Source organism: Arvicola amphibius, chromosome 4, assembly GCF_903992535.2.
Source record: "Arvicola amphibius chromosome 4, mArvAmp1.2, whole genome shotgun sequence".
Taxonomy (NCBI): Eukaryota; Metazoa; Chordata; class Mammalia; order Rodentia; family Cricetidae; genus Arvicola; species Arvicola amphibius.
In genome coordinates, this window is record NC_052050.1 from 46,195,510 (window position 1) to 46,221,146 (window position 25,637).

The 25,637-nt window shown below is 51.5% G+C and overlaps 2 protein-coding genes across 5 annotated transcripts in view; one reads left to right on the forward strand and one right to left on the reverse strand.

The window, feature by feature from the left end:
- Positions 1-708: 708 nt before the first annotated feature.
- Positions 709-4,837, forward strand: Hic1 (HIC ZBTB transcriptional repressor 1). 2 transcript variants are annotated; one of them, XM_038325040.1, is made up of 2 exons: positions 709-833; positions 2,295-4,837. In XM_038325040.1, exon 2 carries the CDS (start codon positions 2,315-2,317, stop codon positions 4,424-4,426), a length of 2,112 nt encoding a protein of 703 aa, XP_038180968.1. In that variant the 5' UTR covers positions 709-833; positions 2,295-2,314; the 3' UTR covers positions 4,427-4,837. The 2 variants fall into 2 exon arrangements, with proteins under 2 accessions (XP_038180968.1, XP_038180967.1); XM_038325039.1 differs by lacking the exon at positions 709-833 and adding an exon at positions 1,715-1,948.
- Positions 4,838-6,665: 1,828 nt separating this feature from the next.
- Smg6 (SMG6 nonsense mediated mRNA decay factor) overlaps positions 6,666-25,637 on the reverse strand; it is a 240,939-nt gene continuing 221,967 nt past the window's right edge. For all 3 annotated transcript variants that reach the window (XM_038325034.2, XM_038325037.2, XM_038325035.2), the window contains exons 16-19: positions 13,687-13,840; positions 10,432-10,643; positions 9,868-9,949; positions 6,666-6,929 (exon numbers count right to left, since the gene is read on the reverse strand). In XM_038325034.2, coding sequence (XP_038180962.1) covers positions 6,799-6,929; positions 9,868-9,949; positions 10,432-10,643; positions 13,687-13,840 — 579 coding nt within the window. In that variant the 3' untranslated portion in view covers positions 6,666-6,798. The remainder of the gene's footprint in view (positions 6,930-9,867; positions 9,950-10,431; positions 10,644-13,686; positions 13,841-25,637) is intronic.

Here is a 25,637-nt window from a genome sequence, read left to right on the forward strand (position 1 = left end):
CTTTCACGGGGGTGCTCTCCGTAGCAGCCTCTGCAGTAGCCCAAGAAGTTGGGACTCCAGGAGGGGGCGGGCTGCGAGTGTCACTGCTTGGACAGCGTTTGAACGTCGACGGTTAGTGATGTGCATACTGATAACGTTCCTGAGGAGTAGTGGTGTTCAGAAATGCCCAATGAAAGCCCCCCTCCCCGCTCCTAACTTCATCTCATTTAGGATTTCCAAAATCGCTTTCTCACTAGTGTTCCAACCCCCGTCTTCTTCCCCCCCTCCCAAAGAGAGGGCAAAGAGGCTGACCTTGAACTCTTGGTCTTCCTGCTTCCAGCTCCCTGGTGCTAGCAATCCAAGAGTGTGCCATCACACCCGACTTTAGAGTTCCCTTTCTGAAGACAGAACTTTTTCTGAATTGGCGCCTTATTACATAGAAATATGTACTCGGGAGCATGCAGCCCAAAACTCTAAGGTTTATGGGACTCCCAGGTCCGATATCTGGGTCCCCAGGTGGGCACATCTGGAAGTGTGAACCTGCAGATCTCCAGCTCAGCTCCGCATCTGTAAGTCTCCAGCCCAGGTGTGCGCCAGAGGTCGCAGCACGGCCATACACATCCCGCGCGGCCGCGAGGTGGCGCCATGGCCGCGGCAGCGTCTGCCGGTTCGGGCCGCTCCAGATAAGAGTGTGCGGAAAGCGCGGTGGGGCTGAGACGCGACCAGGACGCGGGGAGGACGGACCGGCAGGACAGACCGACCGGGGGCCCGGCGGGCGGAGGGCAGCGCATTGCAGCCACGTCCCCCCTGGATCCGCCGGCAGCCGGGCCCGGGGCTTCCGACATGCCCCCCAGGTGGGTCCTCGAGTTGGCGACCGGGAGGGGCAGGCATGGGACCCGGGACAGGCTGGTCCTCGCGCGCGGGCCGGCCGGGGAGCATCCTCAGGCGCGGACGCACCGGGTCGCGGCAGGCGTTTAGGGCTCTAAGTGTCTTCCCTAGAGGACTCGGGACGGCTGGGCCGCTGCTCGTCGGCGGGTTCACAGCGGGGTCAGCGGTCCGGGGCCGGCTCTGCCCGCACATGGGCTGGGGAGGAGAGGGGAAGGCAAGGGGAGCCGGCGGGCGGGGCTGCCAGGGGCGCTGCCCTGGCACAGCTCGGCGCCTGGCAGCGGGGCGGGTGGGGCGCAGGCTAGGAGCTGCCACAGCCTCGGGGAGGGAAGCCGGGCTGGGCTGCGGCCGCAGGTAACGGGCCCGCGAGGCCCTGCGGGCCAGGCGGGGAACAGGGGCGGGCGCGCTCGCCCGCGGGCAGGGCGGCTCAAGACTAGGCGTGGGTCCCCGGGGCCGCCAGGCTGCTGAAATTGGGGGCCTAGAGGAGAAACTGGGGGCTGGAGGGACTAAGGCCGGCGCGCTCCTCCCGCCCTGTCTGAAGTTGGAAAAGTTTTTCCCCAAGTTTGGGGCGGCAGAGTTTCGGGGGAGACGGGGCCGAGGGGAGCTGGGGAAGAGGTGTAGAGTCGAGGCCAGGGCTGGGTCGGGAACGCGGGTGGGGCGCAGGCCGGGGTCAGGGCCGCAGCCGGCTGTGCGTCGTGCCCGCCCGGGGCGCTGCCCCCTCCCTCCCCTGGGAGCTGCGTGGCTCCCCCCTCCCCCCCACCTGCTTCCTGCCTCAGCCTCCTGCCCCGATATAACGCCCTCCCCGCGCCAGGGCCCGGCCTTCGCGCTCTGCCCGCCACCGTAGCCACTGTCTCCGCTCCCCGCGCCGCGCCGGGGCGGCCGGCCCAAACCAAGGCCTGACAGCCCCCGGCCAGGGCGGCGCCTAGATGGGCATCGTGCTCCCGTCCTCCTTATCACTTCCCCTAACTGGGGCAACTTCTCTCGAGGCGGGAGGCGCTTTTTGCTCGGCTCCTTTTCTCCCCACTTGGGCAAACTTTTCGGCCCTGAATGACTTTTCCTGAAGCGGACATTTTACTTAAATCGGGTAATTGTCTCCGCAAGGGTCATTTCGCCCGAATAGTTTTCTCCCTGGAAGTTCCCAGCACCCAGCTCGAGTGCCCAGCAGCATCTGGGGCTGGGACAAATAGGCTAACCTGGCCTCCTCTCCATCCACAGCCTTTCTCGTCCTGCTCCTTCGGTCTGGGGCCAGCGGGCCTAGCTTCCTACTGGAGGCCGCTGAGGCTCCTCTGTTAGTGACCAGGCCTTGGTGCTCCAGGCTCCTGCTCAGCTGAGGGGAAGGGGAAGCGGAGGGGAACAGTGCTGGGCTGGGTGCGAGCGGCCAGGGCACGGCACGGCCTAGCTCTTACCCAGCTGGTGTGTGTCCCCCGCAGGAGAGTGTGCTGGGCAGACGATGCTGGACACGATGGAGGCGCCTGGCCACTCGAGGCAGCTACTGCTGCAGCTCAACAACCAGCGCACCAAGGGCTTCTTGTGCGACGTGATCATCGTGGTGCAGAACGCCCTCTTCCGCGCGCACAAGAACGTGCTGGCAGCCAGCAGCGCCTACCTCAAGTCCCTGGTGGTGCACGACAACCTGCTAAACCTGGACCATGACATGGTGAGCCCGGCCGTGTTCCGCCTGGTGCTGGACTTCATCTACACCGGCCGCCTGACCGACAGTGTTGAGGCCGCAGCTGCAGCAGCAGTGGCCCCGGGGGCCGAGCCGAGCCTGGGCGCCGTGCTGGCCGCCGCCAGCTACCTGCAGATCCCTGACCTCGTGGCTCTGTGCAAGAAGCGCCTCAAACGCCACGGCAAGTACTGCCACCTGCGGGGAGGAGGCAGCGGCGGCGGCGGCTATGCGCCCTATGGGCGGCCCGGCCGGGGCTTGAGGGCCGCCACGCCCGTCATCCAGGCCTGCTACTCGTCCCCGGCCGGGCCGCCGCCACCGCCTGCCGCCGAGCCGCCGTCGGGGCCCGAGGCCGCAGTCAACACCCATTGCGCCGAGCTGTATGCCTCAGCCCCGGGCCCAGCAGCCTCACTCTGCGCCCCGGAGCTTTGTGGCCTGGATCTGTCCAAGAAGAGCCCGCCAGACTCATCAGTCCCCGAGCGACCGCTGAGTGAGCGAGAACTGCCTCAGCGCCCGGACAGCGCTTCGGGTGCGGCGTCCGCAGTCTACAAGGAGCCACCGCTCGCCTTGCCGCTGCTGCCGCCTTTGCCCTTCCAGAAGCTGGAAGAGGCCGTACCGACTCCAGACCCGTTTCGAGGAAGCGGCGGCAGTCCAGGACCCGAGCCCCCCGTCCGCCCCGACGGCCCCAGCCTCCTCTACCGCTGGATGAAGCACGAGCCAGTCCTGGGTAACTATGGCGATGATCTGGTCCGAGATCGCCGCTCTCCAGACGAGCGCCTCGAGGAACGCGGTGGGGACCCGGCAGCCTCACCCGGGGGTCCCCCGCTCGGCCTGGTGGCCCCACCACGCTACCCAGGCACAGGCGCTGACGGAGACGACTACAAGAGCAGCAGTGAAGAGACTGGTAGCAGCGAGGACCCCAGCCCACCCAGTGGCCACCTGGATGGCTACCCGTGCCCGCACTTGGCCTATGGCGAGCCTGAGAGCTTTGGTGACAACCTGTACGTGTGCATCCCCTGTGGCAAAGGCTTCCCCAGCTCCGAGCAGCTGAATGCACACGTGGAGGCTCACGTGGAGGAAGAGGAGGCGCTGTATAGCAGGGCCGAGGCTGCTGAGGTGGCTCCTGGGCCCGCCGGCCTCGGGCCCCCTTTTGGTGGTGGTGGGGACAAGATCTCTGGGGGCTCGGGCGGCCTGGGAGAGCTGCTGCGGCCGTACCGCTGCGCGTCCTGCGACAAGAGCTACAAGGACCCGGCCACGCTGAGACAGCACGAGAAGACGCACTGGCTGACACGGCCCTATCCGTGTACCATCTGCGGGAAGAAGTTCACGCAGCGCGGAACCATGACACGCCATATGCGTAGTCACTTAGGCCTGAAGCCCTTTGCGTGCGACGCCTGCGGCATGCGCTTCACCCGTCAGTACCGCCTCACGGAGCACATGCGCATCCACTCGGGAGAGAAGCCCTACGAGTGTCAGGTGTGTGGTGGCAAGTTTGCTCAACAGCGCAACCTCATCAGCCACATGAAGATGCACGCTGTAGGTGGCGCGGCCGGCGCAGCCGGGGCGCTGGCTGGCCTCGGGGGACTACCTGGCGTTCCCGGCCCCGACGGCAAGGGCAAGCTCGATTTCCCAGAGGGTGTCTTTGCTGTGGCCCGCCTCACAGCTGAACAGCTGAGCCTGAAGCAACAGGACAAGGCAGCTGCGGCGGAGCTACTGGCTCAGACCACGCACTTCCTGCACGACCCCAAGGTGGCGCTCGAGAGCCTCTACCCGCTGGCCAAATTCACTGCCGAGCTGGGACTCAGCCCGGACAAGGCGGCAGAGGTGCTGAGCCAGGGCGCGCACCTGGCCGCGGGACCGGACGGCCGGACCATCGACCGTTTCTCTCCCACTTAACGCGCCCCTCGCAGGTGCGCCTGGCGCTACCCGGCGGTCTGGGGATAACTGGTAGCAGCGGCAGCGCCGCAGTGGTGGCCCCACCTTTCTACGCCTCACCTGGCCTCACTGCATTGTGCCTTAACCCGGGGAAGCCGGTGGGGGGGAAACCCCGGGACGGGGGTGGGATAGGGGAAGGGAGATTTATATTTTTGATATCAGCTTTGACCAAAGGAGAACCCCGCCTCTCCCTGTGGTTTGTTGGCCCCCTCCCCCCGGCTCCGTGCTGCTCTTGGGGTAAGGGGGGCCACTATTCGGACGCTCCCAGCCCTACCTCCGGCCCTTGCGACCACACCCATTCTCACTGTGAATCTCCCCGCTGGGGTAGGAGCATTGGGCACAGTTGGGGAAAGGGGAGGGGACTGAGCCGCGGCCCCCCGGCTCCTGCCCAGCCCGGGACTGATAATGTGAAGTTCCTCATTTTGCACAAGTGGCACTAGCCCCAGGGCCAATCCTTCCCTTCCTGACCCACCAGGGTGGGCAGGTCTTGAGCCAGGGATGACAGCCCTGGCCCACCTGTCTCTGTTTCCGAGGTCCCCCTCCTCTTCCTGGGGCCCCATCGTATTTATTGCATGCGCCCCGGGTGGCCCCTATCCTGAGCCCAGCTTTAGCTGGGTTGGAGCGAGGTCTCCTTGGTTCCCATTCTATCCCTTTGTATATTCCCTTCTCTGTACACAGGCTCTCCCAGAGCCGCTTCCATTTTCTATACTCAACCAAACAGCAATAAAGCAGTAACCAAGGTCCCTAATCCTGTGCCTCTCTTCTGCCCCTGCACCAGGGTGGGTGGCAGGGCCCCAACACAGGTGTACAGGCTTGAGCCTGCCTCCCCTCCTCAGTCCCCAAAATAGATCAACAGGAGGTCAATATGTTTCACAACTAAAAATTTATTAAGGAAACAAAACCAGGGTTTCAAATGGGACAGAAAGAAGAAAGGTGTTCTCCCCTTCCCTCACCCTCAGCCAATGGCCTTCACAGCAGAGGAGAGGACCTCAAAGGGCCTGGGCCTTACAACTCAACAGACACGGTCTTCTGAGCCCTGGGTATTTGTACCCCAAAATCACTGTCCTAGGCTCTCCTGCACAGCTCTCTTCTGGTAGGACCCCGAGCCTGAAGAGGGCAGAGCACCCCTGGTGATGCACACTGCTCCTCGGAGAAGGGGGTTCTCTGCCCTGTGCAAGACTGAAGGAATTCATTCCTGGTAGGGCACCTCCAAGTGAGGTTGTGAACAGAGGGGCACCAAGGAAAAACAAAACAAAACCCTCAGAAGCTAAAGGAGCCCTGTGTCCCCTCTTCTGGGTAGAGAATAGGAGGATAGAGAAAGGAACTGGACTAACACCCCAGGTTCTGGGCCCACCTCCACCAGCAGGGAAGCTTCTTAGAGGTATAAGGAGGATTGGGAAGGAAAGGACAGCTGGGAAAGCTGTATTTGGTTCCAGTCACAGGTGTGTGTGTGTGTGGATTCAGAGCGAGAAGTCCCACAAGGAACTGAGGTGAGGAAGTTGAGGGCCCTTGGGGTGATGAAAGAGCCAACTAGAAAGGGAAGGCAGACAAAGAAGGAACAGGAAGAGTCTGAGGAAATTTCCCCAAGAGGGTGCTAGTTTGAAAGGAAGGCCAAGTATTAGAAACATATGCAGGTGGGAGGCCACTCAGGAAGCACGGGCCCAAGACTAGATGTCCCTTCCCTCTAGACCCATGACTGCCCAAAGGGAAAACAAGGGCAAAGTGCAAGGACAAAGACTGAAGTGGACAGGAAGAGAAACGTGTGTGCGCGCGCGCGCATGTAGAATGAAGGGCTAGGGCTGCTGTTATGGACAGTGGGTCCATAGGGGGCCTAGGCCCCAGGGAGACAGAGACCCCCTGGGTACACTCTTCCTAAAAGCCAAAGCCTCTCAGACATTCAGGACAGAGGTTCTGCAGACTGAGGGCTCTATCATTTCACTTGAAACTCTGGAACCTCTGCCCCATTGCCACTACAGAGTGGCTAGGTCCCTGGGTCGAGTAGGCCTCCTTCCAGCCCTGAAACCAGACAGGAGGGAGAAAGGCTGAGAGCTTGGTGGCCTATCTGGCTTGTCCACCTGTTGTCACTGTAGCCAGTCACCTCCCTGCTAAACTTGGCAGCCCAGGAGGGTCCCAGCAGCTTCCGCCTGACCCTTGGGAGGGGCTCTGTGAGGAGCGGCTCCCCCACAGCACGGCCACGGCGTGAGGTTGGAAGAGGATGGTTTATTGTCTGGGTGGACTGGTGGCTCAGGCACGTGGACATCTTCCGTGCTACACTGTACGCCTGGTGGCCTCTCAGGAATGGTTCCATGGGGGTGGGCCCCAGTGTGGCCCCCTCAGCCCACCTGGGCCCACGTAAGGAAGGCTGGGATGTCCCTCACAGGCACATTCCTTGTCAGTGCCTTCACCCGCAGGTTCCGGTCATCAGTCAGCAGCACCACCTCCCGTAGCAGGCGGATCGGTTCCTCTGTTGGCACAGAAAGCAGATGGGCTCTACTGAGGACAAAGTGTCAAATGCCATTTCTTGTCCTGAGGGGAATGTGGTCCTGCAGGGGCAAGCCCTTTTTCCAGACTCAGAGTATTGCTCCTCTGCTGTTTAGAGGGTCAAGCTAGGCAAGAGTTGTGCTGCTGCTGTGAACTCCCACCTCCCACACAGGACTCTTGTGCCTGGTGACCGAGTTCTCATACTATTGGCATCCACAGACCTGTCCTCCAGGATTCTGAACTACTAGGAAACAGCCCCTTGCCATCAATTCCTAACTATACTGTTGGCCCCAGCCTCCCATTACCCACTCCATACAACACATTCTCTGTTTTATGTACCCAAAGGTTAAAAATCCAAAGATGAATAGTTAAGTGGGAACAGCTTACAAATGTGGGGAAAGGGGTTAGCTCCAGGGACCTCTCAGGAGAGGTTGTGCTAAAAGGGCTTTGTGGCTAAAGGATCTATTAAATCAGTTAACTATGTACATCTAATAGTACAGAAGGTTCAAAAGAAAAGCAGAGGCAGGATTGTCCTCCCAGATGCCTTGTACCCCAGGTAGCTCTGTGCTTTCTAGTATCCTTATGTACTTCTGGAAATACACACATTAGCATACCTATAGAGCCCCCCCCACCTGTAACACTGAGATCTTATTAGCCACACTTTCTTGATACATTTTACATAACTTAGAAATCAATCTGTACCAGTACAGATAGCCTTTGTCTTTTAGATAAGTTTTTATAGCAGTCTTTCCCTGCTTCTGACTAACATACAGGAGAGAACTTAAACAGCAATCACTTAAGTGATACTCCAAACCCTGGGCATGGCTGCTTGGGTGGCAGGTTTACCCCTAAGTCCTGGCCTGGCATTTCCTAATAGAGGTCTGGCAGAGAGCAAAGGCACAGGAAATGTCCTGTGGTGTTTGGGGACTGCTAGGGCTGGCGGGTTGGGGGACTGCAAACATCATGTCTGACCTGAGTAGTTCTGGGCTTGCCAGCTCCAGGCAGGGAGGCTGAGAATTGGCTTTCAGCCTAGGGAGGAATTTGGGGATGAAGAGGGAGAGGCTCATGGGGCTGATGGTGGTGAGGAAAGAGAGAGGAGGGAGAGGGCTGTGTACAGAAGGTGAAGAAGGTGGTCATGAATAAGGGAGTTCTAAGACCCTTCTGTTGCCTGGGCCTGGAATGTGTGTATGTGGTAGGAAAGTGGTGTGGGGTGCTACATGGGGTTCCCAGCTGTTGTCTGGGTCTGTCTGCAACTCTACTATTCCTGCCCTGGGCCTCAGACCAGAAGAGTCCTAGGCCTTAGGTCAGCCAGCAAAGGCCCAGCATTGCTGGCAGGGGTCTGCAGGGGTTTCTGTGGATACTTTGAGACATTTTTAACAATAAACATCCTCTGTTTTGACACTGGTAACTTCACTTTGTTAGAAACCAGAGACTGTCATCTTGTCAGGCCCCATCCGCCATAATCCACATGATTTTAAAATTCAACATCGTTTACACATAAACATTTGGTGACGGTTTCTCTGTGAATCTGACAAGTTAATCTGCTAAGAATTCACACTGACAAATGGGGTTTGATTACACCAGCCGTTGCTGATGTAATTTTGATAGGGGCGGTCCCCAAGATGGCAGTGGGTTTCTGTAGGCAGTTTGGGGGTGATTGGGGGGGTGGCAAGACTAGTAGAGCCTGAGTCCAAACGCATCTGGGTAAGAACAGAACAGTTGGTAGCTGAGGATTACTGGAGCCGTCCTTTTCCACAGGATCGCTGCAACCCTGCGCCCCTCTAGGAAACTGCCCTGGGGCAAGTCACAAACTCTTCTGGCTCAGCCAGGATTCTAATTTGTCAGTTGTACATTCCAGGTCTGGCCCTCAGGGAGAGTACATGTGGTAGCCCCTCTGTGGAACAGCAGTGGTGGATTACTGACTAGCTCCTGGTGCAGAAACACTGGCAGGAGGGAGGGCTGTGCTAATGTGCAGGAAGGAGCAGTCAGAGGACAGCTCCTGGGTAAGCCAGCAGGTCAGAACTGAGGGCATGGGCCTCTACTGGAGCTGAGGAGCAAGAGAGTCAGAAAGAAAATCATGAGGCTACACAGGTATGAGCAGAAACCCATTGATGAGATTTATTAGCTCAGCACACGATACTGAGCTAGGAGAGGTTAGAATTCCCTTCCACAAGAAGAAATGTTGGAATCTTGGGAATTAGTAGCAAAGTCTTCTGGGGGCTGGGCAGGACACTCAAGGCTGAGATGGTCAGACACTTGAGAGTTCTACGGTGCCCAGAGGTGGGATTCTGTTCATCACAACATTTTAAAACTCAGCAATGGGCTCAGTCTTTAAGTTTGTCTCTACTTCCAGCTCCAGTTAGCCTACAAAATACTACAGTTCACTGCAATAGAGGTCCGGAAGAAAGGCCTATTCCTGGCTGGGGAGGACCTCCATTGCAGGCCTGATATAGGTTAACATTCAAGGGATACTCTGAAATGTCTTGGGAGGTGAGCATGGCTAAGAAAAAGTATGCCCACTAGAGGCTCTACTTCTCAGGGCGGCAGAGAGTTGGGTTCAGGAGAACATGGCCAGAACAAGCTATACTGAATCATAAGACATTCTTGCTGTCAGAAGGAACTCACTGAGGACCCAAGAAAGGAAATGGATGCAGACTGAGTGGGAATGTTCACTGCCTAGAGCAGGACTAGCAAGGATCATCCCTAGTTGGCCCCAGATCGCCTGACATTGTTTGGGGACAAGGAAGCTATGATAGGAGGTCTAACCTCTGGGAGGATGGACAAGATGGCCTCAGGCTTGTATAGGCCCTGTATGGGCTTTGCAGGCCAAAGTCAGTAGAGGGACTCTTCTTACGAACTATGGATGGGTAGGATAAAGTAGGACAGAGGGATGGATGGTCCATGGAGAGGCCAGACTGTACCTTTGCTAGTGGGCATGTAATCCTTAGCCTTGTCTTTGCAGTAGTGCAGGCAGCAGGAGAGGATCAAGTCATCGTTGTTACCCTGGAAGAAAACAGTGTGAAAATCACCACTGGGCAGGAGGGGGCGCCATGCAGAGGCAGAGGTACTTACTTCCAGGGTTGTCCTGGAGGCTCATTCAGGAATGCTCTGGCTCTGCTTGGCTGAGTTTAACTGTCCTTAGTGATACAGGGAACAAGGTACTCTTCCCCTCCTGGACCTTGCTTATCCCTCAGCTGCCCACGCTCAAAAAGCCTTCTTTTACTCCCTCCTTTCAGGAACATTTTTCCCCCACCCCCAAGACAGGGTTTCTCTGTAGCTTTGAAGCCTGTCCTGGAACTCGCTCTTATAGACCAGGCTGACCTCGAACTCACAGAAATCTGCCTGCCTCTGCCTCCCAAGTGCTGGGATTAAAGGCATGAGCCACCACCGCCGGGCCAGGAACACTTTTTATAGTGGACCATGTGCTTTCCCTTGGGGGAGGGGGAGTGCGTGCATGTGTGTGTGCGTGCGTGCGTGTGTCTCACCAGTTGTCCAGTGATGTCCTCACTGCGGAAGGCGATGGATTCAAGTTCATTGCCACGGCTAGTCAAGGCCCGCAGGCAAGAGTCCCGACTCTCAAATCTCCGTTCGAGGAACTCGATGGATTTCCGGGCCTTTTCTTGTACCACACGGGCATAGCCCCCAGCCCGGTGGTCTGTCTCCTGCCCTTTGGCAAGGCCATCGAGCTCATTGATCACTGATTAAACAGAGTTTACAATCAGCAATTATGCTTGCCTTCGCCTGTGGTCTCTGCCCACTTTCTCAGCCAGGCACCTTCAGAGACAATAGAGGCCTCCTCTCCACAGGAGTTTTCCAATGAAACTATGGTAGGATAGGCCCTTATGGGGATAAGAAAGGGCCCGAGACTTTTATTGAGCCTCAGCTCCTATCTGCCTCTTTCTCTGAGCCCCATCTTCCTCCTAGAAGGAACTTAGAAGATTTTCTGGAGCTGGCATTCCTGAGTTATAGGATTAAATTAAAAGGGTACCTTACGAACATATTAGCAAAATGGTAAGTGAGGTGCCCGTCCTCAGCTACTTGGGTCTGAACCACAGCCATCTAAAAGGGGGCGGGGCCCTATCGTCAGTAGGAGCAGAATACAGGGATGCCACCAAGGAAGAAGGACGGCAGACTTACTTGCAAGGGCCCTGGTATTTCACAAAACCATAACCTTGGCACATTACCTCCTTGATACTACATGTACGTGTGTGTGTGTGTGTGTGTATGCGCGTGTGCGTGTCTATGCGCGTGCTTCTCTGCTTGTCTATGTGTCTGGGACATGGCTTCATTTTCTGGTGAAGATTCTTTCCAAAATTCCAGCCAAAAGCCTGAGGTCAAGTGGGAAATATGCACTCCTTGGGGGCTTGGGGAGAGTTTGGGGTCTGAGGCCTCTCCTTAGTATAATGATTCATAGCTTGGGGAGTCGGCATGAGCATGCTGTTCCATGGTGAGCCTGGCACTCATTGTCTGGGTATTCAGAAACATTTTCTGGAAAGGGCTCATATGGGAACACACATATACACACACACTTTTAGCATCACGAAGCTGCAAGGTCCACACAATGTGTGGCAGTGGTGGATGGGTGGTATGGTACAGCAAACAGAACATCAAACAGGAAAAACTGGTATTCTATCCCAAAATCTGCTTTCCTGCTTCCAAACTAAACAGGCTTCAAAGGGGACGCTTGTTTGTGCTTCTGCACCAGGCGGGACTTCTCAATGATGGGGTCAGACCTAAAGAGCACAGAGCAGGTTAAAGAGCACAAGACACAAGCAGGGAAGGCTGTAAGCTTAACCCTTTGTTGCTCTGGTCATAAGGCAGAAGTCCACCAAGGAAAGCATGAGTGAACAGGAGCTCCCCTTAGAGCTCTGAATACAGGGATCTGCCCAGATGACACAGGGTCTAAGCGCCTGGCCTGGTGGCTTCAATACAGCTGTCAGTTGCTAGTACCCTTAGGGTCACTGACTTTGCTCTGAATCTATCCTCTAGGTTTTCTTTTTTTTTTAAATTTTATTTATTTTATGTACATGAATGACCTGTCTTTACTTACACCAGAAGAGGGAATCATATCCCATTATATAGATGGTAGTGAGTCACCATGTGGTTGCTGGGAATTGAACGCAGGACCTCTGGAAGAGCAGTCAGTAGTGCTCGTAACCACTGAGCCATTTTTCCAGCCCTCCTCTAGGTTTTCTTATGTTTGCCCCTTTCCTAGTAAATCTGGATTTCTCTAACAAAGTTAAGTTCTTTAGGGCAAAGGGTCACAGCTCTGACTTTCAGGAACAAGTACATAGTAGGGGCACAGGTAGTGTCGGTGACTGCTAGCCTAGGAAGTTATAGGTGGTACCTTCTCAGTTTGGGGAGGCAACCTTGAGATGACAGTGAATTTTGTTGGTTATACCAGTTACTGGCAACCTAGCAAAAGTGACCAATCTACTTTCTTTTCCCTAACTAAAAACCTCCTGGGAGGAAAGTACTGTGATAAAGCCTGTAAGCCAGTCTACCCAGTACTCAGAGAGGCAAATAGAAAGCTCAGGGCAATGTGTAGTGCTGTTGCTCTGCCTTATGACAGTAGCTGCTCTTCTTCTGAAGTGCAGCAAACCTTCTCCTACGGCTAAGGGCCTGGGTTTAAGAGGTTCTGTCCAGGCCACATGGGGAGGGGAAGGAAGACAGGGAGGGAGGACTGCTTCAGTGCCAACATTCTCAGGTGGTGCTAACGTGTTTCCCACAACCCCCCAGGGTTCTACAGGCTCTGCAGGGGCGGATGTTTCCTGCCCTTTGTTTCCACCCCCATCTGGCACTAAGACACTTGGGACTGGGAGGGAAGGCCCAATGGAACATCTTGGCATAGATGTCAGAGGTGGCCTATCAGGCAGACTGCCAGTCTGGTGCCTTTTCCAGAGAATAGGACTCTCGAACTTGCTTCAGATGGCTGCTGAAAGAGAGGCATTAAAAATCCTGGGCTGGGCTTTGCAATCATCTTACACAACCCTTGTTTCCCCCCTTCCCCCCAGTACAGCTATCAGCTATAGTAGTGACATCAGCTATATTTGACAGGTATCCAGAGACCAAAGCATAATCCAAGGCTGACACACCATGAAGCTCCAAGAACTAAAGGCACCCAATAGTCTCCAATGAGCACTCCGGCTAGGAAAAGCAGGCATGCTGGACCCTGAGATGCTTAGCCTCCACCAGTACCAATGGCCCAAGTGGTAGGAATTGAAAGACGTGAGCCAAAGGTCGTGCTCTGGAGGGTTCCTGTCAGGCTGGCCTTAGGGTGACATTGGCCAGAAGAATGTTACCTCGAACCAACAGAATGATCATGAAAAACTACAAGACAATCAGACCAAAGGCATCTAACCACTTCAAAATCCTCCCAGCCTCCCTGCCAGACCACCCAGCAGCACTGCCGTTATCTGCCAGGGCTGAGTGTTTACCAATAACGGGAACCAGCTTTGCTGTTTTACTGCAAGCTTTATAAGGAAAAAACAAGGGCTGGGCTCATGTAGCCGCTGGTTGCTGGGACACGGGGAGTCCATTTGCTCAAGCAGTTTAAGCCATGGATCAGCCATAATAATTTGAACTACTCTGATTATTAAACAATTTTTCTTGCCCCATGCATTTCCCTGCAAATCCTGTCTTACACATGCACAGCCAGGTCAGCCTGCCTGGCTCTAGGCCATGTGTAGAAGGGGCTGCTATGCCCGTGCAGGGTCTCTCTGTCCTCCCGCCCAGCTCACCAATGAGGGGCACCACCAGGATGTACTTCCTGCTCTCCAGCAGTCGAGCCAGACTGGCCAGGTGGTCAATGAAGCCGTTGGTATCTGGTACGAGGAACAAGGGTCTGATCTCCAGCTCCATCTGCCTCATCTGACTCTGATCTTCCAAAACAGCCTACAGGGACACAGAATGTGAGGGAGCAAGAGAGTGAGCAGGCGGGTGAGCCAGGGCCCTGACTCAACAGTGTGTAAGCATCCTGCCCCCACACATCTCTTCCCCCTCCAGAGGCACAGCCACCCCTTCAGGCCTGAGGGACAGGCCTGTTGCTCATGAGCTGAGCAAAGTAATGCAGTCAAATCAACACAGACTAAATGGCCCAGGGATGAGGTACCACTAAACCTTGGCTATCACTGAAAAAGAAGCCTGATGATATCAAAAAATAATTTCTGAAAGGATCTTAAGACTAGAAATCAAGAACATAAGAAGGGAATGAATAACTCAGCTAGGAAAGGGGCTCCACATATTTATTATACAGGCAGCATGCACAAGGGTACTTCTCAATCTAACACTTAGGAATATCCATATCAGAATTCATCTTTCTTTCTCCCCCTCCATCTCATTTTAAAATGAGATAGGGGGGCTGGAGGTTAAAAGCATTGCCTGCTCTTCCAAAGGTCCTGAGTTCAATTCCCAGCAACCACATGGTGGCTCACAACCATCTGTAATGAGGTCTGGTGCCCTCTTCTGGCCAGCAGGCATATACACAGACAGAATATTGTATACATAATAAATAAATAAATAAATATTTAAAAAAAAAATAAAATGAGATAGGGGATAATGTGGTGGTGTACATCTTTAATCCCAGCACTCAGAAGGCAGAGATAGGTGAATCTCTGTGAGTTTGAGGCCAGCCTTATCTACAAAATAAGTTCCAGGACAGGCAGGGCTATACAGAGAAACCCTGTCTTGGGAAAAAAAAAAAACAAACAAAAAGTAGATACACATTGCCCAGTGTGGTGGCACACACCTTTAATCTCAACACTCAGAAAGCAGAAGCAGACAAACGTTTGAGAGTTCCAGACCAGCCAGAGCTACAGAGTAAGACCCTGTCCTTGAAAAAGATACATGGGTTGATGAGATCCAATTCCGACAAATTACACTCAAATACATATTGTATCAGTGCTCACGCACAGACAGACGCATGCACACAAAGTATAAAATTTTTTAAAAAGTAGCTATTAGCAGAATGGTACTTATCATTTCCTGCAGCAGGGGTATAAAGATGAAGTTATGACCCAAAGAGCAACAATCAGATCACAACTGCTACTACCTTTCCTTGCCTTGCACAGTATTTCCTAAATGTGGGTCTTTTTTGCTCTCTTACCTTCTTTCTTTTTCTTTTCTTTTCTTTTTTGAGATAGGTTCTCTCTCTATGTAGATCTGGCTGTCCTTGAACTTGATATATAGGCCTTGAACACACAGAGATTTGCCTGCCTCTGCCTTTCCTCCTGCTAGGATTAAAGGCACACTACCCCCAGCATTTTTTTTTTGCTCAACTTTTACCACTTCTTTGTCAGACTCCTGTTCTAGTAATACCATTATTGACTTCATTTTTCCTTTAAATTGACTTAAACCAGGACTTTTTGTTATATCATAGTGTAAACTGAAATGCCATAAAAACAAACAACAACAGAACAACCTGAAGTGTCCTACCCCATACTACTCAACAATCCTCTCTGTCACTAGTAGGTCTGTGTACCAACCACCCTCACCCTTAGAAGCCCACAAGCCAGGGACTGTCTGTGCTACAGCCTTTCACATCTCTGTGAACATCTGCAAAGCCCAGTGTCCTCTAGTCTGACAGTCTTATATGAGTGGCAATGGCCTGCTGGGATAAGTTTAGGGTACACCTATCACTATAGAATATATTCATTATTGTGCTATTTCCGCTGGGGACCATGGCCAGGAAGCAAACTGATCAGCTGGATCTATCTGCTCTGGCAGAATCTGTGTAGGGAGCTAGTCAGTACCAGTGGGACTCCAGAAAAACAAGTGGGCAAGTCCCAGTTCCCTCACTCCCTCTTATGATCTTCTGAAACATAACAACTGCAAGGACACAGACCCAGAAACAGAGCAGAGGAAGTATATGTGCGTGCCAACTGAGATGGGGCCCACGGTGCTGGGTCTGGCCACCAACAGTCAGCAAAAAGGCTGCCTAGGCTTCACTAACAGTGACAGTAAAACTGAAAGGGCATGCCTTCAAATGATGGGGGTGGCTTTTCGGTGACCTACCAGGGACCTTTCCCTATGAGTAAGTTGTTGCTGCCACTGCCACCACAGTTGGCGAAGACACAGGCCACGGGACTATGGCAGCATGAGAAATGTGGCTGAGAGACCCAGTCTGTTGAAACCCTCCAATTGATCTCACCTCACAAGGGGAAAGTGTCAGCTACCTTGCCAGGAGTTTTGGGTCACTGTACCTCCCCAGAGAGTTGCCATCAGGACAGTAACACAGTTTACTAATCTTGGCTTGGGTATTTAGAAGAACAGAAAATGTTTCTGCTTAGGTTCAGCAAATACTCTATTGTCCTTTTTCATACTGAGGAGCAGCCTTTTCCCAGGCTTTGGTTCTCCATGTCACTCTACCAGAACGCTTTTCCTGGAGCTCTGTCTTTCTGGGAGAGAGGACTTAACAGGCTCTGCCACATGGTTCATGAATGATAGCACACTAGCACCTATAGTGATAGAGATCTTAGTCTTAAGGAAGTACCACTACATCTCTGTTTTCCTATTTGAGAAATCACATGCAGCCTTGGTTAGACTTCCATTTTTCACCCTGAATGAACAATGGATTCCTAAGACCTTGACCATCCCACCTGTATGCTAGTGGTAAGCAGGAAGGCCAATAGCCAGGCAGCCAAGGCAGGCTGGGTAGAGGGGCAAAGTGAATCTACCTGGTGTTTGATTACAGGACAGATGTAAAGCCTAGAATAAGACTCAGGGAAGCATTAACTTCCTTGAGTATCTGGAGTTCTGGTCCATGGTTAGAAAGGTGAACTGCCATAGTCTCTCAGAGAGGTAGCAGATGATTTCCTGGGAATGGGTCAGGGCCAAGCTGCGTGTGGTGGTCAAAGCTGGGCTGCCCTCATCCGGTCCCAGGGACGCCTGCAGACAACTTCCCCTAACCTGGCTCTGCCCAGTGAGTCACCACACAACTGCTTCCTGTTCCCCACATGCCCTCATGCAGTCTCAGGAGATTAGACAAGGCTGCTGTCTCTTCTCCTAGGGTACCAGTGGGCTTGGTGGGTGAGGGGAGTCATACCTGGGTCACAAGATTAGTTTAGCACCAATAAAAAGAATGGCAGACTCAGAAGGTTTAGGAGGCAGGCTCTCTGCGATGGGTGTCTGTGTTTCCGGCCCTTTCTGAGTGGCGCTGTATGTGTTTAGCATTTGCCCTCCCAACTTTTCCAGATTTTACCCGTCAGATTCCTGGCAGCTGTGCACGGCGCCTGTGCCGGCCGTCACGTCCCATTCTGATCTCTGGGTCGCACGGTGAGAGAAGGACACAGGATGCGCAGGGAGTGAAAAAGTGATGTCGATGGGGAGAGTGCCAAGTCCCCACTCACAGCCATGGGCGCTCAGGGAGAGGGGAAGCGCGCTGCTGTGGGGTTCAGAGGCCGGTAGTGAGATTTATTTTTGTTTGTATGAGTAAAAAGCTACAGAAGCCTCTGGTGGGAGCGAGGGGGTGCAATTGGAATGCTGAGATTCAGACAGATCAGCCTGGCCGGGAGTCAAATGTGCTGACCTGGAAGGAGAGTTCCACAGGAGCCCTCTAACTTTAGCTCAGCTAGGGCCACACTGGTTCTTAGACTGGGAACCTGTGAACCTGAGGAAAGTGTAGCACACCAACGTGGGTGTGGTGGCAGACAGAAGACCAGGAGTTCAAGATCATACTTGGCAGGAGACCTTGCCACAAACAAAAACAAAAACAAGCAAACACATAACCAAGCCACAAAAGACTTTTAAAATTAAAAAAATACTCCAAACCAGATTTATGGCAAGAAGGACCATGTTGACATGAACTGTGCAAGAGGAAAGTAACTTCAGTTTGGGAAAAGTGCTAAGAATTCCGCCATCTCTGAGGGATAGGAGCTTCCTGGAGCAAACTGACAAGACAGCTGAGACAGACATGATGTGCAACAGCTAAACAAACTGATGGGCTACATCTCCAGGAAGGTTCTTGTACAAGTTAAGTTTCCTCTACACAGCGAGCATTATTTTATAATGCTAACCCACTGACAAATGAGACACAAAATTACAACAAACATCTGGGCAGTGGTGGCCCATGCCTTTAATCCCAGTGCTCAGGAGGCAGAAGCAGGTGGATATCTGAGTTTGAGGCCAGACTGATCTACAGAGTGAGTTCTAGGACAGCCAGGGCTGGTAAAACAGAGAAACCTGTCTCTCTTCTCTCCTCCCTCCCCCCAACCCACACAATACAATTGGTTGTCATAGAAGGTACTAACAGATCAGGAAGCAAGGCAGAACAGGCAGAGGCTTTCTTTCCTAAGACTTACTTCTACTAAGATCTATACAGTGTGGCTGCTTCCTTTCCTTCAAAGGGTGATGAAATCATATAAGCTCTGTGTTCAGAGTAATGCCATTACCAGAAATGAGAGATTTTATAACCCAGCAATCTTCTACATTCACCTTGCACTTAAGAGTACCTTACTTGGTGCCTGATATACATTAGTAACAACAACGACAATTTCTACTCTTCTTGTACAACTCTCTTCTCTCTTTTACATTCTGTGTATCTGAGTGACCATCAAAGATATCAGTAACTGGGAATAGGGAGGGGAGGCACAGGAATATTTACTTTTAAAAACTTATTTTTATTGTTTTCAACTGAGTGTGTGTGTGTGTGTGTTTTCAACTGAGTGTGTGTGTGTGTGTGTGTGTGCATGTATGCAGGTGCCTATGGGGGCCACAAGTATTGGATCCTCTGGAGCTGGAGTTACAGGTGGTTGTGAGCCTGTGGTTGCTGGGAATTGAACTTGGGTTAAATGCTCTTAAACTGCTGAGCCATCTGTCTAGTCCCAGGAGTACTTATTTCTCTTGTGAGATTACAGCCAGTTAGGTACAGTGGTATGTGCATGTAGTCCCAACTACCTGGGAGACCTAGTCAAGAAATCACATGAACCCATTCATGAGTTCAAGGCCAGCATGAACAGCACAGTGAGACTCTCTTTTTGGTGTATATATGTACACATGTGATGCATATATGTGAGTTTAGGGATACTTGTGCCCATGTACGTGTATACAAAGTCCACAGCAAGACATTCAAGTATCTTTCTGTATGGTTTTCCACTTTGTCTGGAGACAGGGTCTCTCTGAAGTGGAACCTTGATATTTCAGGAAGGCTGGCTAGCTGGCAGACTCCCGAGGTCTACCTGATCTGACCTTGCTCCATGTTAGTGTTACAGGCACACACTGCCATGTCCTGCTTTTTACATGGGTGCTGGAGACTCTAGCCCAGGTCCTTATGCGTGCAGAGCAAGTGTTTTACCCAGTGAATGCTCTCTGAAGCCTGACCTTGTCTTTTTTTTTTTTTTTCTTGTTCGAGACAGGTTTCCCTGTGTAACAGTCCTAGCTGTCCTGGAACTAGCTCTTGTAGACCAGGCTAGCCTCAAACTCACAGGGATTCGCCTGCCTCTGCCTCCCAAGTGCTGGAATTAAAGGCTGCGTCACCACCACCCGGCCCGACCTTGTCTTTTAAAAGAAAAATGATACTTCTGATTTTCATTATTTATTTTCCATATAGGGTTTCTTTGTGTAGCCTTGGGTTTCCTGGAACTAGATGTATATACTAGGCTGGCCTTAAAATCACAGAGATCTGCCTGCCTCCACTTCCCCAATGCTGGGATTAAAGGCATGCACTCCCATCGCCTGGCATTATTTGTTAATTTTTAAAAGTAAAGGTTCATTTTGAAAATGTATGTGCGGGGCTGGAGAGATGGCTCAGTGGTTAAGAGTTGTGGCTGCCCTTCCAGAGGACCCAGGTTCAATTCCCAGCACCTACAATGGCAGCTCACAACTTCTGTAATTCAAGTTCCAGATCTGACATCCTCACACCAATGCACGTAAAAGTTAAATTAAAAAAAAAGTCCAGAATAAATGGAAAGGAAGAAATTATGCTGATGTCAATTTTAAAAAAATAAAATAAAAATAAAAATGTATGTGTATATGTGTGTGTCTGAGTGAGTTTATGTGTATCACATGTATGCAGGTTCCTGAAGAGGCCAGACGAAGGTAGCAGGATCTCTGGAACTGGAGTTAAAGGCAGTTGTGAAGTACCATGAGGGTGCTGGGAGCCAAATGCAGGTCTTCTATAAGAGTGGCACTGTTCCCCCACCCCGCCCCCATTGCCTTCCCCTTGAGATAGGGTTTCTCTGTGTACCCTGGCTGTCCTGGAACTTGCTCTGTAGATCAGGCTGACCTAGAACTCAGAGATGTGCCTGTCTCTTCCTCCGAGTACTGGGATTAAAGGCATGTGCCACCACCCTGCCCCCACTCTACTGAGCAGTACTCTTAATTGTTGAATAATCTTTATTTTTTGATAGGGCTTTACTAATTGCTCAGGTTTGCTTCAACCTTATGATCCTCTTGCCTCAGCTTTCTGAGTAGTAGGAATTACAAGTACACTCAATTGTGCCTAACAATACTCGCTATTTTTTAAAACTACCCGGATTATAAATGAAAAAAAGGGAAAAGAAAAAAGAGTGGTGAGAAACCAAAGAGAGCAGATAATGCATTGAAGCAGAGACTTTCCCCCAAAAGTTCTTAGAATCCCTTTTCTGTGTGTCCAAAAGCACCACAAGGATAAACAGATGCTTAAACCACACGTGGACATGTTCATAATCCAGAACTTGGAATGGGGAAGAGTATATGAAGACTGTCCTGAGCTTGAGACTAGACTCAAAGCAAAATACAAGTAGAAAAAAAGGGGGGGAGTGTAATTGTTTCTTTTTTTTAAAGTATGATGACTTATTTGTTCGAGACTCAGTGATAGGGTCTCTGCAGAATGAGGTGGCGCACGCCTTTAATCTCAGCACTTAAAAGGCAGAGGCAGGTGGGTCTCTGCAAATTTAAGGCCAGCTTGATCTACACAGGAAATTCTAGCCTACACAGAACTAGGGACCCTGTTTCAAAATAAATAAACACAGGGTCTCTCTGTTGCTTAGGTTGGTTTTGAAATCTTGAGCTCAAGTTATTTTCCCACCTGAGCCTCTGAATAGCTGGGATTACAGGGACATCAAGATTTAACATAAGGCTCATAGGGCCTAATTATTACAGGAGCTCAATGAACTCAATCACATAGTCTCATCTTCTAAATAGTACTTTACAGAAAACCCTGCATGAATAGGCTGTGTACCATGTGTATGTATAGTGCCTGAGAAGGTCGTAATGGGGTGTCAGAAATCCTGGAACTAGAGTTACAAACAGTTGTAAACTGTTCTGTGGGTACTGGCTGGGAATGGAATCGATGTCCTCTAGAAGAGCAGTCAGTGCTCTAACTGCTGAATCATTGCTCTATACCCTGAATTTTAATATTTAATAAATGCTTGCTTTGAAAAAGCCAAAGAAATATATGCTCTCCCTTTTCTGAGCTTGCTACAACCATCAGTTTAAAGGTGTTTCAGTCAAAGGCTTGACCATTTTGGGACTCTGGGGGATGCTTCGGGGAGCCAATGAGTTGTCAGCAGCTGGAGCCAGCTGGCGGTATAGCACCTAGTTAGGCAGAGGCTGAAGTAGGCCTGGGAGGTGCCCAGCTCTGCAGACTGATGTGCTTTCCTGCTCAGGGGTGAAACGTGCCCCTGGACTGGTAGTGTACTGGCTCCCAGACTGTCTCCGACAGCTAGGAGCCAGGGCTGAGTGTCTGCTTTCCGCTAGCTTCCATACAGGTGTGTGTGTGTGTGTGTGGGGGTGCTCTGTGCATACCCCATTGTTCCACAGTGCCCCCCCTCTGGCTGGGTGGCAGTGTGAATGGACTGTGGCTATATTTAGAGTGAAACTCCTGGGGCTACCACAAAGGAGTGACTGCATCTTCAGGAGGGTGGGTGGGCGGGAAGGGGACAGGCAAGTGAAGCTATTTTCAGAACACATGTCATTGCTGGCTACAGAGCAAGACTGTGGCCATAATGCAGAGGGAAACAATAGCTGTGGCCAGAGGAAGAGCCTGTTATGTTTCAGGTGGGATGTTTGCAACTGCTCAGGAAACCTGACCCCGCCCAAAAGCAGCACAAATCACAGAAGAGCCTCATGGAATCAGGGGAGGAGGTAGGAGATTCACAGGGCCAGGATCGCATGAGGTGCCAACAGGCCATGCCTCATGCCTGGAGAAGAATTTTCAGTGACTGCTTGGCCCTGAGTGCCTGGTTAGGAGTGAAACCTCTCTGACCAACTTCCCATACTAACCATGTACCTTGCTAAGGACTCTAGACATCTCCCAAGAAGGGCAGTACAAAAAGAAATACAGGCAAAAAGCAGTGAGGTAGACAGGACCATCATAGGGAACAAGATAAAGCCTGGGCTAAGTCAGAGCGTGTGGTCTCAAAGCCCTGGGTGGGTGGACTTGGCACCCCTTACATCTAGGGCCTGCCTGGGCTCTGTAGCTCCAGCTGCACAGGCCCTGAGAGCTCCCCACACCCCTTTTCTGACCTCTAGTCGGCCCCACTCACCAGCTCCTTTGCAGTGCCGGAAGCAGGGAGGGACAGGCTGCAGAAGGAGGCCAGGCCTCACCTCCCCCATCTCCACAGATGAGCTCGAGGCCCAAGGGCCTATGTGGGAGCAGGGAAGTGGAGGTGTGGCTATAGCTCCAGATCACACTTGGACTTTATAGCCATCCTGGGGCAAGGGGGCTTTTGTTCAACCCCATCTTCATATCCCCTTCCCCAAACATGTGTGGTTCCTGTTTTGCTGCATCTGTAAAAGGCGCTGGGAGCTGGGGACTTGCCTTACACCTCTCAGTTAACACCCTGGAGACTGATGGAGTTCAGAGCAGTGTAATTTACAGCCCATCTCTCCGATCTTAATTCACTGGATGCTCCTTTCTTCCTTATTGTATTAGTGTGACCCAGGTACCTGCCAACAATAATGGTCTCTCTAGCTAGGAGCCTCTCTCCTACTCCCAGGACAATTTATACCTTTTCCTTGGGATTTTCCCCCTTAAATTAAACAAAAAGAGGAAAAATAGAGAAGGTTAACACGGGTTTGAGCACTGAGGCCCCGTGGTTCTGGGCAGGAAGCCAATGGCCTGAGGGCACACACATGTGTGTGCTCTCCCAGAAGGGCCTTCACCGGCCCTGTTTTACAGCTACCTCGGCACAGACTCCAGGGTTCACGCATATGGCCAGACAGATGTGTCTGGCTTACGTTCAAGGCTGGAAAATGAAGAATTATGGAAGTGAAGGGCCCCGGGCATTAAAGAGAAGGGGGAGGTAAAAGGGGGAATTTTTCCTCTGCTGAGAAATCCTCCTGTGGCTATGGGGCTGGAGGAAGGAGGCTGACAGGAGGCAGGGCCGCCAGCAGCAGTGCATGTGGGGCCTGTTCTTAAAGGGGCCAAAGCAACCTCCTCTGAACAGAATTGTGGGACATGATTAGTGGCTCTGGAAATTAGGTCTACATTAGACCTCCAATTATTAGGACTGCTTATTGCTTGCATGGCCAAACTGGACAGTGTACTCTGGCCAAAGATGGAACCACTACAGCCCATGTTCTCACAGCATCTTTCTCCTTTTCAGGAGGGTCTCACTATGTAGTCCAACCTACATACATCAGGCTTATTGTACAGTCCAGCTCTGACATTTAATTTGTAATCTTCCTGCCTAAGCCTCTTGAGCATCAATACATGAAGTATTACCCTCGTTTATTTGTACCTGATCATCCCAAAACAATTTTCTATTTATTTATTTGCTTGTTTATTTACTTATTATGTGTGTTGGAGTAAGCTGTTATATACATGTATTATAACATGTATATAAAAGTCAGAGGAGGGCTGGAGAAATGGCTCAGAGGTTGAGAGCATTGCCTGCTCTTCCAAAGGTCCTGAGTTCAATTCCCAGCAACCACATGGTGGCTCACAACCATCTGTAATGAGGTCTGGTGCCCTCTTCTGGCCAGCAGGCATACACACAGACAGAATACTGTATCCATAATAAATAAATAAATAAACAAACAAACAAACAAAAAAAAAAGTCAGAGGACAACTTTCAGGAGTCAGTTCTCTGCCTCTACCATATGGGTGCTGGAAATTGAACTCAGATTATCATGCTTGGTAGCAAGTGCCCTTTACCTGCTAAGCCATCTTGCCAGTCCTGTACTTGATCTTTTTTGTTTGTTCTTTTTTTTTTTTTTTTTTTTTTTTTTTTGGTGGGAGGAGGGTTTCAAGACAGGGTTTCTCTGCAGCTTTTTTTTTTTTTTTTGTTTCTGTCCTGGAACTCGCTCTTGTAGACCAGGCTGGCCTCGAACTCACAGAGATCTGCCTGCCTCTGCCTCCCAAGTGCTGGGATTAAAGGCGTGCGCCACCACCACCTGGCTCTCTGCAGCTTTTTGAAGCTTGTTCTAGAACTAGCTCTGCAAACCAGGCTGGCCTCAAACTCACAGAGATCCGCCTGTCTCTGCCTCCCGAGGGCTGGGATTAAAGGCTTGCACCACCACTGCCTAGCCATTTGTTCATTTTTTGAGATAAAGCTCTGGCTGTCTTGGAATCTGCTTTGCAGAACAAGCTGGCTTTTAAACTCACAGAGATCTGCCCGCCTGCCTTTGCCCTGAGTCCTGGGATTAAAGGCATGTGTCACCACACCCACTTAATACTTGATTTTTTAAAAGACCCCACTCACAAGCCAAGTCACTTGTTTTACAACTTCTCCCAGGGCTGTGGTGGCACACACCTTTAATCTCAGCTCTCAGGAGTCTTGAGTTTGAGGACAGGTCTAGGAGTTCCAGGACAGCCAGGGCTATATTGAGAAACCCTGTCTTGAAACAAACAAACAAACAAACAAACAAACAGAATAGTAGCTTCTCCACTGTATGTATGGTCTGCCCTGAAACCTCCCCTCACTTTTTTTTTCATCTTAGCCATCAGGAGAATCAAGGTTCAATACCACTTGCTAAACTGAGCTGGGAACGTCGTCCCTGATTTCTAAGATTCATAGTACGGTAGAGGAAAATGGCCACAAATAACTGTAATATGAGACATGATAACAGTACCACAAATGAAGTATAAATCAACACTGCAGGAACCCTATAACAGAGAGATAGGTGAATTCCTCCTAAGGGAGAGATCAGGGAAGGCTTCACTGGGGAGAAGGAGTTTCATTGGGAAACACAAGGAAAATAGAATTTCAACAGCTAACGGGAAATGTAGAGCAGAAAAAGAGCCATTTGGATTGAGAGACAGACTCAACAAATATCTAAAAGTGGGAAAGGGCAGTGAGGAGAGAGGAAGGTTAATAACACTATCTGGTCAGGAGCCTTAATGCCCCAACAGACACTTTATACACACTGTTGCTCATCCTGAGGAAATCCAGCAACTATGGGGCAGGTTCTGTGTCGAGTTCATTTTACAGATTCAGAAATAGGCTCAGAGAAATCAACCTCTTTGCCCAATGTCTAATAGCTAATAATGTCTCACAGGGAGTGTGTTAATGGGAAACAAAGTAGAAAAAACACACTGGGAGAAGACTGGAAGCCTAAAAAGTCATTAGGAGGAATTAAGCTTTATTTCACTAGCCAAGCAAAGGCACTGATGATTTCTGAGCAGGGAAATGGCTCTATGGGAAAAGAGCTGAGCTCATGGTGTGGCTGGAACCTGGTGGTCAGACTGAGTACTATGTGAATCCAAGAGGAGCCATTTACAGTTTATAAAGTCAGTGGCATCCTCTGGATCCATACAAGGCAGGGCCCTAGT